Source organism: Gymnoscopelus microlampas (assembly GCF_963454915.1).
Source record: "Gymnoscopelus microlampas genome assembly, chromosome: 17".
In the NCBI taxonomy this organism is placed as follows: Eukaryota; Metazoa; Chordata; class Actinopteri; order Myctophiformes; family Myctophidae; genus Gymnoscopelus; species Gymnoscopelus microlampas.
The window spans coordinates 41,261,824-41,275,252 of NC_139954.1; the positions used below are offsets into that span (position 1 = coordinate 41,261,824).

Consider the following 13,429-nt stretch of genomic DNA (forward strand, 5'->3'; position numbering starts at 1 on the left):
CTGCGCCATCTCCTGGACAGAGTTATTAGAGCAAGTGACACGCGGCACTTGCGCCATCTTCAGGCCATTAGCACCATCTGGTGGCCATATGCTGAATGCACAGTAGCACAAACTGTCAAAAATCATCAATCAAATTGGGTCTGTCTCTTCAGCCACATTTGAACTTATTAGTTCATTTGTCATAATGAATTTAAATGTGGGGTAGATTGTGTATCTCGTATATCCCCCCCCCCCCTTCCTCTCTACCAATAATGGGACCTATTCATGAGTTTTTGCAATCTATGACATGATATGGCTAACGTAATCTCCAATCTAGTCTATAAACCAGCATATCCACTATGGGCCACAATTTTTGTTTTCTTAGGTTTTTGCCCCCCCCCCCCCACCCCAGTTGGGGAAAATAGGAATAAAATAACTGAATGACACCCCTTGGCAAAATACATAATACTTTTCGGGGTCCTTGACATGAAAATGTTTGAGCACCACCGGCACCAACATACAGTAAAAGTGTCAATACTGCAATGTGGGAATACTCTGCTGCATGTTAAAGTCTGTAATTCAAAATGTACTTGTGTAAAAGTATAACAGTATTGGTATCAAAATGTATACATACCAAAAGTAAAAGTACTCATTATGCAGAATGTCGCTTTTCACAAGTTTTCAAATGGATACATTTAATAAAAATCTTTTGAAAATAGCAGATCTACAAGCTCACAATGCGTTGCAACGCGATCGACGCATTGTGAGCTTGTAGATCGGCTATTTTCAAATGGCCTAAATGTATATATATATATATATATATATATATATATATATATATATATATATATATATATATATATATATATAGGGCTGAAGTGGTTAATGTAATGTTGTAATAATAATCCAAATCTACTAAGTAACTAGTAACTATAAAGTTGTCAACTAATTGTAGTGGAGTAAAAGTATAACATTTGCCTCCATCTTCAGACCGTTACCACCATCTGGTGGCTATATGCTGAACAGTAGCACAAACGTGTCAAAATCACCCATTTATTAGTTCACAATGAATGTAATTGTGGGGTAGAAAACTTTCCCTACAATAACAGAAAACAGAAAAATACACCAGTATTGAGCCCTGAGGGACTCCGGTTACCCAAATGATGGGGTATAAGTGGTTAAGTTTTGTCGTCGTCGTCCCCCAGTTGAATATAACTGGGGATCATAACTGAATGACACCCCTCAGTCTAACCCGTCCCATATGGTGGTATAAAGTGTTCCGTCTGTGATGGTGCTTTGTTGCTGCAACATCACAAAATGTATACATTTCATAGCGATTTGGCATTTGTAAGTTTTTAGAATGAGAATATTGAGTATGTTTGACAATTGTGCAGGCTATCTATACTTTGACTGAAGTAGTGGCGTTGAGTAGGCTACTTTGTCCACCACAATAAGCAAATAAGGCATCTGAGAATACTCAAGAAAACAGCACAGAAATGTATAAGTCCAGTGCAAAAGAAAAGTGCCTCTATAATAGAATTAGCCTCTCAGAAAGCCTTATTTTGGTTACTTTATTATTTAGTGTAAAACTTTTGATAGTTTTTTTTGTTTTAAATGTTTGTTGGTATTTGTTTGTTTTAAAAAAATGGATGATTAATATTATTTTAGGTACTACTGCCATTATATTGTTGTTATTTTACGCCTATTGGTGGACGGATCCTTGGGAAGGGTCAGTGGGAGGGTAGGAGGGAAGGAGACAATGAAAAAATGTACTAAACAAATAGTACAAAGAGAATGACTGTACTAGAAAAAAAAGTATTTTTATTTTTTATTTTTGATGTACAGGTACATCCCCTGTAATGTGACCACAGTGCTCAATAAACATAGCATTTAAAAAAAGAAAAGAAAACATCAGTACTATTCAAGCTGAGATAACTATGCAGCTCAAGCTACAGTCAAACAGCACCCTGCCGTCCTTCACCGTGCTGCACTTGTTGCGCAGCAGGTCCAGGATGCCCGCGCGGAGCTCCGGCGTCAGCGACCCGTGGAAGTGGTCCTGCTCCGTCATGAAGTCGAGCAGCAGCTCCCCCGGCTCGCTGCCCTGGGCGAAGCACTCGGTGATGTCCAGGGTGTTGGGGATGACGCGCTCCACGTACTGGAGGCCCAGGCTCTTCAGGTGGACCTCGATGTCTCCGGCCGAGAGGTAGTCGGAGATGGTCTTGGTGCACAGCTCCTTCCTGTAGGTCTTCCACAGGATGTCCCAGCCAGTGTTGGCTATGGATGGATGTGAGATTGAAGCAGAACATCAGACAGAGGGGAGGTGGGCTGGGGCGGGGACCAGTGTGGAGATTAGGAAAGACCTTTGGTCTTCCTATTAGGAATGTACTAGTCTTGCGTAGTCAGCAGTGTTGATTTTGACAGCACATTTTGATTTAGTCAGAGTCTTTTGAATACAATTCCATTTAGTTTTAGTCATATTTTAGTCATCTGAAATGTTTTAGTCTTTGCCTAGTTTTAGTCGACTAAATATCCTAAGATTATAGTCGACTAAATCTACAGTTGATTTAGTCGACTAAAATGTGTTTTGGCGGTGCCTTGATGGCGTCGTAATGGCTGATTTTATACTTGTTTGCATGCTGAAAATAGCCGATCTACAGAGTTGTGAGCTTGTAGATCTGCTATTTTCAGAGCACAACACCCGAGCGCAACCAAACATAAAATGACTTGTCTTTTAGTTCTACTGGATCTCTTCTCCACTAGTCCCTCACAAACATTTTAGTCTAGTTTTTATTTGTTGACGAAATTGTCAATATATCTAGTCTTAGTTTTAGTCGTCATAGCTTAGTTCTTATTTAGTTTTTATTTTGTTTTCGTCAGTGAAAAAAGATAGTCGACGAACATTTTTCGTCATAGTTTTAGTCGACGAAATCAACACTGGCAGTGGTAGTCAGATGATGCAGAGAGGCGAGAGATCTCTGATTATCTGGCTATATGCGAGACTAGGAATGCACGGCACTGATGCCTTGCCATAGCCTGGTAAACCCCTCCCTCCGGAAATCTCATTTGTATTTTGATTTCAGTAGTGAGTCCGTTTTGGGCATTTCCTGCAGAGAACAGTTCTTCTGGGTGGGGCTAAACACCTCACCTGATGGATGACATGCTCACAGGCCCGGATTGGCCGTCGGGAGGACCGGGACTATTCCCGGTGGCCTGCCCTCTAGTGGCCTGCTGAAAAAAAAAAAAAAAAAAAAAAAAAAAAAAAAATTTTCTTTTTTTTTTTTCATCAAAAAAAAATATCAGATCAGGCCAGCCATCCACAGCCAGCGCGGCGCTTAAGTGATGCAGCAAAAAAAAATCTCTCCTAAGCTCAGGCCAGGCCAACCACAGTCAATTTCAATTCAATGCAGTCAGTGTTGCTTGCAGCTCAGTGCAGCTGTGGGCCTCCCCCCTACCTTTAACCCCCAAAAAGGCCCCCCTTTTGTAAGGCCCCCCAAAAATAAGGCCCCCCAAAAAAAGGGCCCCCCAAAAAAAACGACGCGCGCTTCGCGCGCACCTGTTATTCGCGCCCAGGGTGGCCTGGGTGGGCGTGTATCTCCCGGACAGATTTGGAGTCCCACTCCGGCCCTGCATGCTCAGGTGAGTTTCAGTGATGTCACTGATGGCATAATTCCTAACTATACCAGTCTTCTGCCAAGGTACACCAGCCTTCTGAGGCTATACCCTAGAGTGCATCGGCCATTTTTTGGCCAGTGTGTTATGCCAGTGGTTCTCAAACTTTTTCATGTCAAGGACCCCCAAATTGACACTTATTAGCCCGCGGCCCCCATTTCAAAAGATATGCCAGGGACCCCCATACGAGAAGATTTTTTTTAGCTCTATCAGTGATTCTCAACCATTTTAATTTCAAGGACCCCCAGTTTGACATGCATTAATCTACAGAACCCCATTTAATGGCATTTCTATCACTTGGACCGCAATTTATATTGTAAAATCTATGTCAATTTAACTCTGAGAGTGTACACTCTCAGAGTTACAGACCCATAAGGGTCCATTTGGTGCCTAATCTATCATTTAGCTGGGGACCCCCTGGAACTCCCTCAAGGACCCCTGGGGGTCCCCGGACCCCACTTTGAGAACCAATGTGTTATGCTATACCATACAGTGCAACGCCATCTTTTGCCAAAAATAATTCTTTCACTGACTTCAGTGGACACGCCTCCACAATCAATGCAGTTAACTACAACTTATTTTTCATGATTTTCTTTATCAATCTAATTTGGCTGGGTGGTTTATAACATATTATTCTGTGGTCTGACACAAATGTAATGTTTACGGGCTCTTTAAGTCAGGAGATATAAAAATCAATTTGATTAGGTTGAAAACACAATATAATTGACATTTTAATGGCTTAAATATCCCAAAATGATATTTTTGACTTAATGTTGACAAAAGTTGATATTGAAAAAACAAAACAGTAGTTAATTCAAATAGTATGGTATATCTCAGTAATGTAACTTAGCTGCACAGCAAAATCCCACATCCTACTTTAACTTTCAAAGTGTAAAAAACATATTTAGCAGGATTTTGAACACACCTCTGTAGCATCTTTCGTTTCAATTATCACATATCGTCTCTGTCGGGTGTAAACCTCATATGTCCAAAACAGATACTTTTCAGGATTCAAATTTCAAAAGTAACACAAGTAGCAGATCTACAAGCTCAAAACACGTCGCTTCACACCGCATTTCGAGCTTGTGGATCGGCTACTTTTGATACTTTTTGTGTGACGCTGTAGTATGATAGATTAGGGCGTTAATTTATGAAAAAACACAAAAAGTTAAAATATAGAGATGAGGTTTCTGCCCGACAGAGACGATATACAGTATTTATGTTGTAAAGAGAGTCTTAGATATGGCATCTCAGCTTGGTTTGGTAACCTTTCCGTGCAACCAAAGTGGTCCCACTGATGCAGACCACAGAGAAGATAGGGATGAGAACAGCTATCTATTTAAGTTTCCCTGAAAGGCAGTGGTTCCCGAAGTAGGGATGGAGCTCGAAAACCGGGTCCATTATATACCCGGGCATGAATTTATCGAGACCCGGTTTTCGATAAGCTTTAGGCTTGTCGAGCCTGTTATCGAGTGTAGCGGCCCATGACGTCATGTCTAAACTATCAAAACAAGAGGCGATCAAGAAATAAATCTAATCACCCACGCTGGCACAAACATGTTGGTCTAAAAGTGTATTGATAGCTGCAAGTTGTGCCAAACAGCGCTGTCCGTCCCTCAGTCTATCGTTGCCGAAAATGGCAGATCTACAAGCTCACAACGTGGTGCGAACAGACGCAGTGTGAGCTTGGAGATCGGCCATGTTTGGTGCGTGACACCGTCGTACGATGAAGTATACATTGCGCTTTTAAAGTGACAGTACACACATTAACCGTTTCTTCAATATTATTTTCCAAAAGTAAAAAGGTCACTTGCCTTCTGTCTGTTAGAAAAGTACTGTATTTGAATGCCCTAGTAAAATGCAGTGCACGTGATATATTTTGGTTAAAACAAAGAAAAAAGAATAGAAAAAATAACTATGCATTTTTTGTTTATAAAAAGTTGAAGAGACATGGAGATTTTATAGTAATTATTACAGTACTATTCATAATATAAAGCCATTTAACACTTATTGCACATTATATGAATGGTTGTTTTAATGATAGGCAAAAATATTTTTTACTTTTGTCATCTTCATTTAATTTTAGATAGTGGTCAGCCACAAACTCACTGTCACAACTGGCCAATAAAAAAAGATACCGGTTCTGTTCAGAATTTTTCGCCTCACGTCTTTTTTCTTGATAATAGAAAAAGATCGATAGTGGGCTCGATAAAAGCTCGGTTCGATAAGCAGGTTCGATAAGGTGCTCATTAACAATAAAAATTAACGAGCTCCATCCCTATCCCGAAGTGTGTTCTGGTCCCGCCCAGAGTTTAACTACGGTACTTTAGCCTTGATTTTAATGAGCTTGTAGCTCATCAGCTATTTGAAAATAGCCGATCTACAAGCTCAAAATGGGTCGCGACGTGACACTTTGTCACAAGAATCGTGAAAAATGTAGAAAACGTTTGAATATAACACACAAATCTGTGTGTTTTGGGGCGAGCGTTCCGGTTACTTGACCAAGTAGGGCATTAATTTGCGGAGAAAGTTAAAATATGGAGATGAGAGGTTTCTGCCCTGACAGCAACGATATTCTGTACAGTATATACACTAAGTACTTGGTGTGGTGTTTTCTCTGGGCAGACGGCCAAGACAGTGTGTTCTGAATCTGAAGCGTTAGACCTACTGACCTCCTTCATGAACGATGAGCAGCTTTCCGTTCTCCTTCAGAAGGCTGTGGAAGAACTTGATGGTGCCGGCATAGTCATCCACGTAATACAACATCTGTTCAACACATGGCCGTGGGCACATTTAACTCATTAAAGGAGTAGTTCAAATAATGCCTTGGAGATTTTTTTTTGTTTTTTTGTCGCATTCCTTAGCCAATAATTTGATGACCGGGTCATCGGTCAGTAGGAGACATCAAATTATTGGCTTAGGAATGCGACAAAAACAAAAAAAATCGCCATGAAATCAAGGCTTCATGGGGTGTGTAATTGATAGAAAAAATGGTATTTTTTGGGTGAACTTTAACTCAAAGTATCTGTGTCATTTTAGATTTTAACTATAAATATATATGCATAGTTTTTTTTCCACAAAACTCATTTTGGGGCTCCTTGGCACAAAAATGTTTGAGAACTATTGATATAGAAGGCATTTGTTGAATCGGCTTCAGGTCTTAATGGGTTAAAATCTGTGTGTATGTGTATGTGCGTGTGTGTCCCCGAGCATGTGTGCATGCGTGTGTGAATGCAAGAATGCGTAAATATGTATGAGTAAATCTGTGCTATCCTACTATCCTACTATAATTCTAGTAACCTCTGTAGTGGTGGTGAGTACGTGAGTGAAGACACCCGGTTCTCCTCACTGGCTGGACCAATTGCTCTGATTTTGCACACAGCCATTGACCATTACCATCTGAACGCAACTGTGAAGCCCGTTTTTCAATTTCATCAAATCTCAGCTTCTTATTAGCGTTTTTCTGTCAAACACTGTCGCCATGGTTACGGGCCTGCCCAGCTATGGGACGAACTGCCTCCCGGGTTGCCAGATCATGTGCGCATATCCCCCCACGGATGCGCTGCGCCGACGGGTATGGTCTAGTATTAACATAATTAGCATAATATAAAATATCTACGAAGCATGCTAACAGAACACTATAGCCTACCTGAACCATGTGTATGAAATCAAATGGTTTGGTTTCACCCTCGTCTTTGACCTTCTTCTCGTATTCTGCACATGTCATGGTGTGCCACGCAAACGGCATCTTCTGCAGCTGGGGAATAGTTGCCAGCAATGCTGCGGAGAGGAAGGAAATATACCATCTGATCACAAACAGAATTATTGTAAAACAATTGTACGTTTATTTATCATTATTGTTCATAGTAAACATTATCTTTAAATATTTATATATTAAATATGTCATGGTGAATGACATATTTAATGAATGACATGACAGAATTACATGAATTATGTTATATTATAGTATACTATATTATATTATTAGATGGGTTTAGCTATTAAATTAATTTAATTTTAACTGAAATTCAATTCTTTAACATCATTGTGTTAATAATGGGTTGACAATCATTTGCAAAAGTGCTTAAAATAACAATAATAATAATAATTATAATAATATTAAAAACATAAAGACAACAGTATCCTACTATAATTCTAGTAACCTCTGTGCGTTTGTAGTGGTGGTGGTGGTGAAGCTACCCGGTTCTCCCCACTGGCTGGACCAATTGCTCTGATTTTGCACACAGCCATTGACCATTACCATCTGAACTTAACTGTGAAGCCCGTTTTTCAATTTCATCAAATCTCAGCTTCTTATTAGCGTTTTTGTGTCAAAGAATGTCGTCCCATAGCTGCGGCTGCCCAGCTATGGGACAAACTGCCTCCCGGGTTGCCAGATCATGTGCGTATATCCCCCCACGGATGCGTCGACCGGGTATGGTCTAGTTAGTTAAATAAGAGTAAAGGAGTAAAAGTCAGGACAAACTCTATTCTGGGGGAGCATTCCCCAGAAATAGTTGATCTATAGACAAATCCACAGAGCACTGCGGTGTCAGACTCCTGCTGCGGTGTGCATTCTGAGACCGCACTTATGATTGCGCCAGGGTGGCTTCGTCTATATAGAAGCTCACAACACGTCATGTTGCTCCGTGTTGTGAGCTTGGCTATTTTCTGGTAAAGAGATTTGGCGTAGATGGAAATGAGAGCAGACCTAGTACATTGCATAGACTGTAAAAGATATGGACAGCGTTACGCCCATAGACTTTACAGACCGTAAATTAAGTGTATTTTTCAGCGAATCCGCCATCTTTCTATATACGGTCCGAAAAATGGACTCGGAAATGAATGCTATTGGTTGGGACCAGAGCGGGGGTGGGGAATTAATGCAATTGGTTGTGTAACTAGTCAATCAAAATCATCACAAGGTAGCCACGCCCCTCCTACAGCATACCCTACTTTATCATCAATTTTAAAATAAATGGGACCATAATTTACCAAAACGCATATCGTGGAGATTGAAAGAAGACTTTAAACTAGCGACTGGAAGCATTTAGTATTTATGACAATGTTTATTGAGGTAATAAAATCAAGTGTAAAGTTTGGCAAAAACCCATCTGCTTGAATAGAGCCTAATTGCTTCTGACACCAGCAGAGGTGAAACAGCGGTGAAACAGCGAGAATACAGGCCATTCATGTGAACCGTCACTTCCTATATACTGTAGCCTCAATTTACAACCCGGATGCTAGTCCCTTGGTACAGACTCAGAGCCAGCTCAGGTCGGTTTCACTAAGTGGTTAAGTGACAAATGTTTCAATGAGTTCATGGACGGTGCTTTGAAATGGGAGTGCTGTAGTGTACAGTACCTTTAAACTGCTCTGTGAGTTCAGTGCTGGGTTCCACCACATCGGCAGCGATGGGGATAGCAGGGAACGAGGAGTGCAAAACAGACAGCACCTGGGTGTCGATCTCCCCTATAATGATAAATGAATGAGAAAAGCATTAAGGATCCGGGTCAGTGGCTCACAGACCAGCACAGTGGTGGACTCACAGAGAACTGCTGCTTTTTTCCCCTCCAGCCATCTGTTCTGTCACTCATTTAAAATGTAGGCTGCAACAATCCAATTCCATTCAAAAGTGGTTTTCTTCAACAGTGGAGGCCGCCATGGGGCAAAGATAAGACGAATGAATGAATGAAGCAATTAATTAATTGAATTAATTAATATATAAATGAATTAAGTAATTAATTAATTAATTAATTAATGTATAAATGAATGAATGAATGAATGAATGAATGAATGAATGAATGAATAAATAAATGAATAGGTCTGTCGGTCTGTCCTATTGTGTTAATGTGTATTCTATGTTGATGAATTGAATACATAGGACCACAATGGAAACAAACTTTTGTGTTATCCTTTTAGTCTTAATGTCTTACTGTACATTTATGTCTAATAAAATATTCAATCAATCAAAAAAAAAAAACTGATTTCGATACTCAAGTCCGCCCAGTCGGGGTCCCCGGACCACACTTTGAGAACCACTGCCCTGCGCCACCCAAGCACCCGACTCAAACATTCATTATACTATACTATTCACCTCAAGTACCTTTCCAGAAATTCTCCCGCCGGCGGCGATCAATAAAGGTTTATCTGATCTCCAGTACACTAAATCCTAAGCTCTTGCCAGGTTTGAGGACATTCATTTCGCAATAATTGTGAAATATAAGAGATAAGAGAATGGACACACACCCATAAAGCACACTCTCGCACAAATATACACAATTTAACAGGCACGCGCGCGCACGCACACTGCAATCTCTTGAAAGCACGTCTACATTGAGTACAACATAAGAATTGTCGGTGAACACGGCTACTACAAAGTACTGCAGATAAACTGTTATACAGTAGACTTACGTACCTGCACCACTCCCAACACCAAGAACATGCAGGTGGGATTTACCAGCTCCAATCCTGTTTTGAGAAATGAGAAATGTAATATTCATTAGGCAAATTCAGCCGAGAAACAGTGTGCCATTAGTTGGAGGAAATGGGGTGATTACCATATTTATTCCATTTGGAAGCAGTAAGTGCTCGGTAATAAAAGCGTTTATGAAATCTTATTGCGTCCATTAACACGCCTTAGTTATTGAATAGAACTGTGCTCACACTTGAAGCAGAGGATTACATGAAATGGGACACCTGTAATCTGATCACAAAAACGAATACTAATTTGGGAAGCGTGATTTAATGTGAGGTTGGTTGTGTGAAATGCATTACAGTTATCCACATCGGTGGTTGTCAACCTTTTCAGGCCGCGATCCCCCCACAAAAGGTTCATATTTGAACTGGGGACCCCCCACCCTGACAAGCACTTGGAATGTAGGAGTTGAGGCATTACATTTAGTTTGACTTGATTCCACAGATAAATATTGTAAAAATAGACGATCTACAAGCTACGAGAGAGAGAGAGAGAGAGAGAGAGAGAGAGAGAGAGAGAGACACACACACACACACACACACAGACAGACAGACAGACACAGAGACAAAGAGATAGTAGGACAGACAGTCTGTATACATACAGTACACACGTGCATTTTATTAAATTACCAACCACATTCTTGTATCTATTAATGTATATTTTAACAATATATTCTGTTTTTATATTATTGTGATGCTCATTGCTCACATATTTCAGAGGTCTTTTGACATGAGTAATAAACAAACATAAACAATGCAACACACTTATGGGGCTATAGTACACTTCCCAGTCCTGCATTACCTTTCAAACTCTCCAGGCAGGACGTAGTCCAAACACTGCAGGATGGCCTTGTGTTCCTGCGATTGTTTCACGTATAACTGGAAGCCCTGAGCATAACGGCCCCCATAGCCAGCCTGCTTCTCCTCTGTGGCCATTATTACAGACACCTGCAAGCAACCCATTATTAACCACATTAACTCTGGTGTCCCTACTTTGTACATGTCAGTACAGCTTAAAAGTTTCAAAATGTTCAAATTATTTTGGTATTTGTTGACAATAATAATAAAGTAATCATAAAAAATAATTAAAAATGTTTTCTGAAAACAGCAGATCTGCAAGCGCATGCATTGCAATTCAACGTGTTGTGAGCTTGTAGATCGGTTATTTTCAAATAGCCAAAGTATAAAAGAGCTTAGGCACCATTGTTTAGAAGTCACATGAAATATAGGGATTTATATTCACTTGAAGGAATATCGCTTGAGCAGACATACCAATACAAACATAGCATTAGCAACAATAACCAAATGGACCCTTACAGGTTTCATTTGTACACTTTCAGAGTTATGGGGGTCCATTCATTATTATTATTTGAGAATCTTTGTCATAAAACATGCAATTAAAGAAGTATTAAAAGTAATCACCTGGACTGTGTGGAGGGGGAATTCGAAGGCCAAGCAGAGACAGTGTGTGAGAAGAGTTGCAGCTGCAGCAGTGTTATTGTCTCGTCCCACACAGACAGGATTGCACAACGGTGCTGTCGGGCAGTCAGAAACCTCTTATCTCCATATTTCAACTTTTTATGGGTCCCAGTAAATTAACAGGCTACTTTGTCATACTAACTACAGTGTCACACAAAAGTTGAAAACATTGCTGTATTAACAAGAGCTTGTGACTTAAAGGGGAATTTTGGCCCGGTTTTCATACTGTTTCTATGATGTTATGATATCCGAGGATGAATGGTACAGTAGAAAAATGCCATAACTCCATCCCAGGTCCGCACAGCTAAACGCGCGCCAATAGGCCTTGCGCTAGATCCCATATTTTTTTACGTTCTTTTTGGACGAATCTGACGTTCATACTATAGTGACAGAACACTATGCAATGTGATTGTCTTGAATGCACCCCACCAGAAGTCTCGCTAGACGAGAATGAAATCTTGAGATTGAAATCATATCATAGAAAAGGTAAGAAAACTGTGGTCCAAAATTCCCTTTTAATATAATAACTTCACTGGATCCATTAGAACACAGGTTACTTTTTTTCCCCATTTCCTGAAAAGTAACGGTTTTGGACGTACATGTACAAGGTTTCCACCCAACAGCAACATGCTTTCTCAATAAGACTGCAATCTGGGACCCCATTCGGTAATGGGGTCCCTAGATTTAGTTTTTGCCTCTGGGGGCACCACCTCCTTTTTTGGGTAGAAACAGGAACTTGGTTTGGCTCCTCCCATTTCTTTGTCCACTTCCTCCCACGGTAGCTTCTTCTCTGCCGTTAGCAGAATCCGTCTTGGGAGATTCAGTGGTTCTCCAAGTGGGGAACCACATAGATATAGAAACCTAGATACCTCATTGGCCTCTGCAGTTCGTTGGAGCAACTCGTATCGCGGCCGCCATTTTCGCGTAGGCAAACGGACACTCAAAGTGACTACTGGCCAATCACAGCGCTCACAGCGCGTTGACCAATGGCCAATCACAGTGCGTCTTTTCTAAGACTTGTCAGAATCTAGTTGTCCCGCCCCCACCTGCCTCTGATTGGCCTACCGAACGCCCCCTTCTGTGACACACACGGAAGCTTGCCTACAGCTTGCCTACGCGAAAATGGCGCCCGAGATACCAATGCCTCAGAGCCAAAGGAGGCGTCTACCTTTATATGTCTATGGGGAACCACTGGACCCCAAGGGTCCTTGAGGGGGTTCCAGGGGGTCCCCAACAAAATGAACTAATTAAGCATCAAGTTCAGTTTAACCACTTTACCGTATTTTATACTTCAGCTATTACCACTTTAACCCAGTTTTAAATAATATGGAGATATGAGGTTTTCTGCCCGACAGCAATGAAAATGAAAATAATTGTGTGGTGGTTGTGTACTTTTAGCCTACTCATTCACTTGTAAGCTTACTCGTTTGCCAGATACCGTTAAACCACTTGAAACTAATAGCATCCCTATTCTGGAGGCGAACGTTCAGCAAAAATAAGTCAAGTGAATTTTATTTATATAGCACATTTAAAAACAACAGCAGCTGACCCAAAGTGCTTTCCAAACAAATAGCAAGAACAAATAGACCTTAGTCTATTTACAAAGAAAAGTAAAGGCATATAAAAGCAGTAGCAATTGTAGCAGGGCGATATAAAGCAATGACCACTACGCCACCCACACATATAGTAGTGACGGATCCTTTAAACACATTAACCATATACTGTATATATAGATATGACTGAACAAGGTAAGGTTCCCCAGAAAGGTACGGAATGAACAGAACCAGAGGCTGATGTATCAAATGGGGGGCTTCGGGGCCTACTA

The 13,429-nt window shown here is 40.7% G+C and overlaps 1 protein-coding gene across 1 annotated transcript; it reads right to left on the minus strand.

Annotated features, from left to right (window-relative positions):
* Positions 1 to 1,900: 1,900 nt before the first annotated feature.
* LOC311064446 (histamine N-methyltransferase-like) lies at positions 1,901 to 11,061 on the minus strand (the record flags this gene model as incomplete). Its single annotated transcript, XM_084084276.1, has 6 exons — positions 1,901 to 2,253; positions 6,321 to 6,414; positions 7,298 to 7,428; positions 9,013 to 9,120; positions 10,067 to 10,119; positions 10,928 to 11,061. 6 exons carry the CDS (start codon positions 11,059 to 11,061, stop codon positions 1,901 to 1,903), a joined length of 873 nt encoding a protein of 290 aa, XP_083940402.1.
* Positions 11,062 to 13,429: the final 2,368 nt, after the last annotated feature.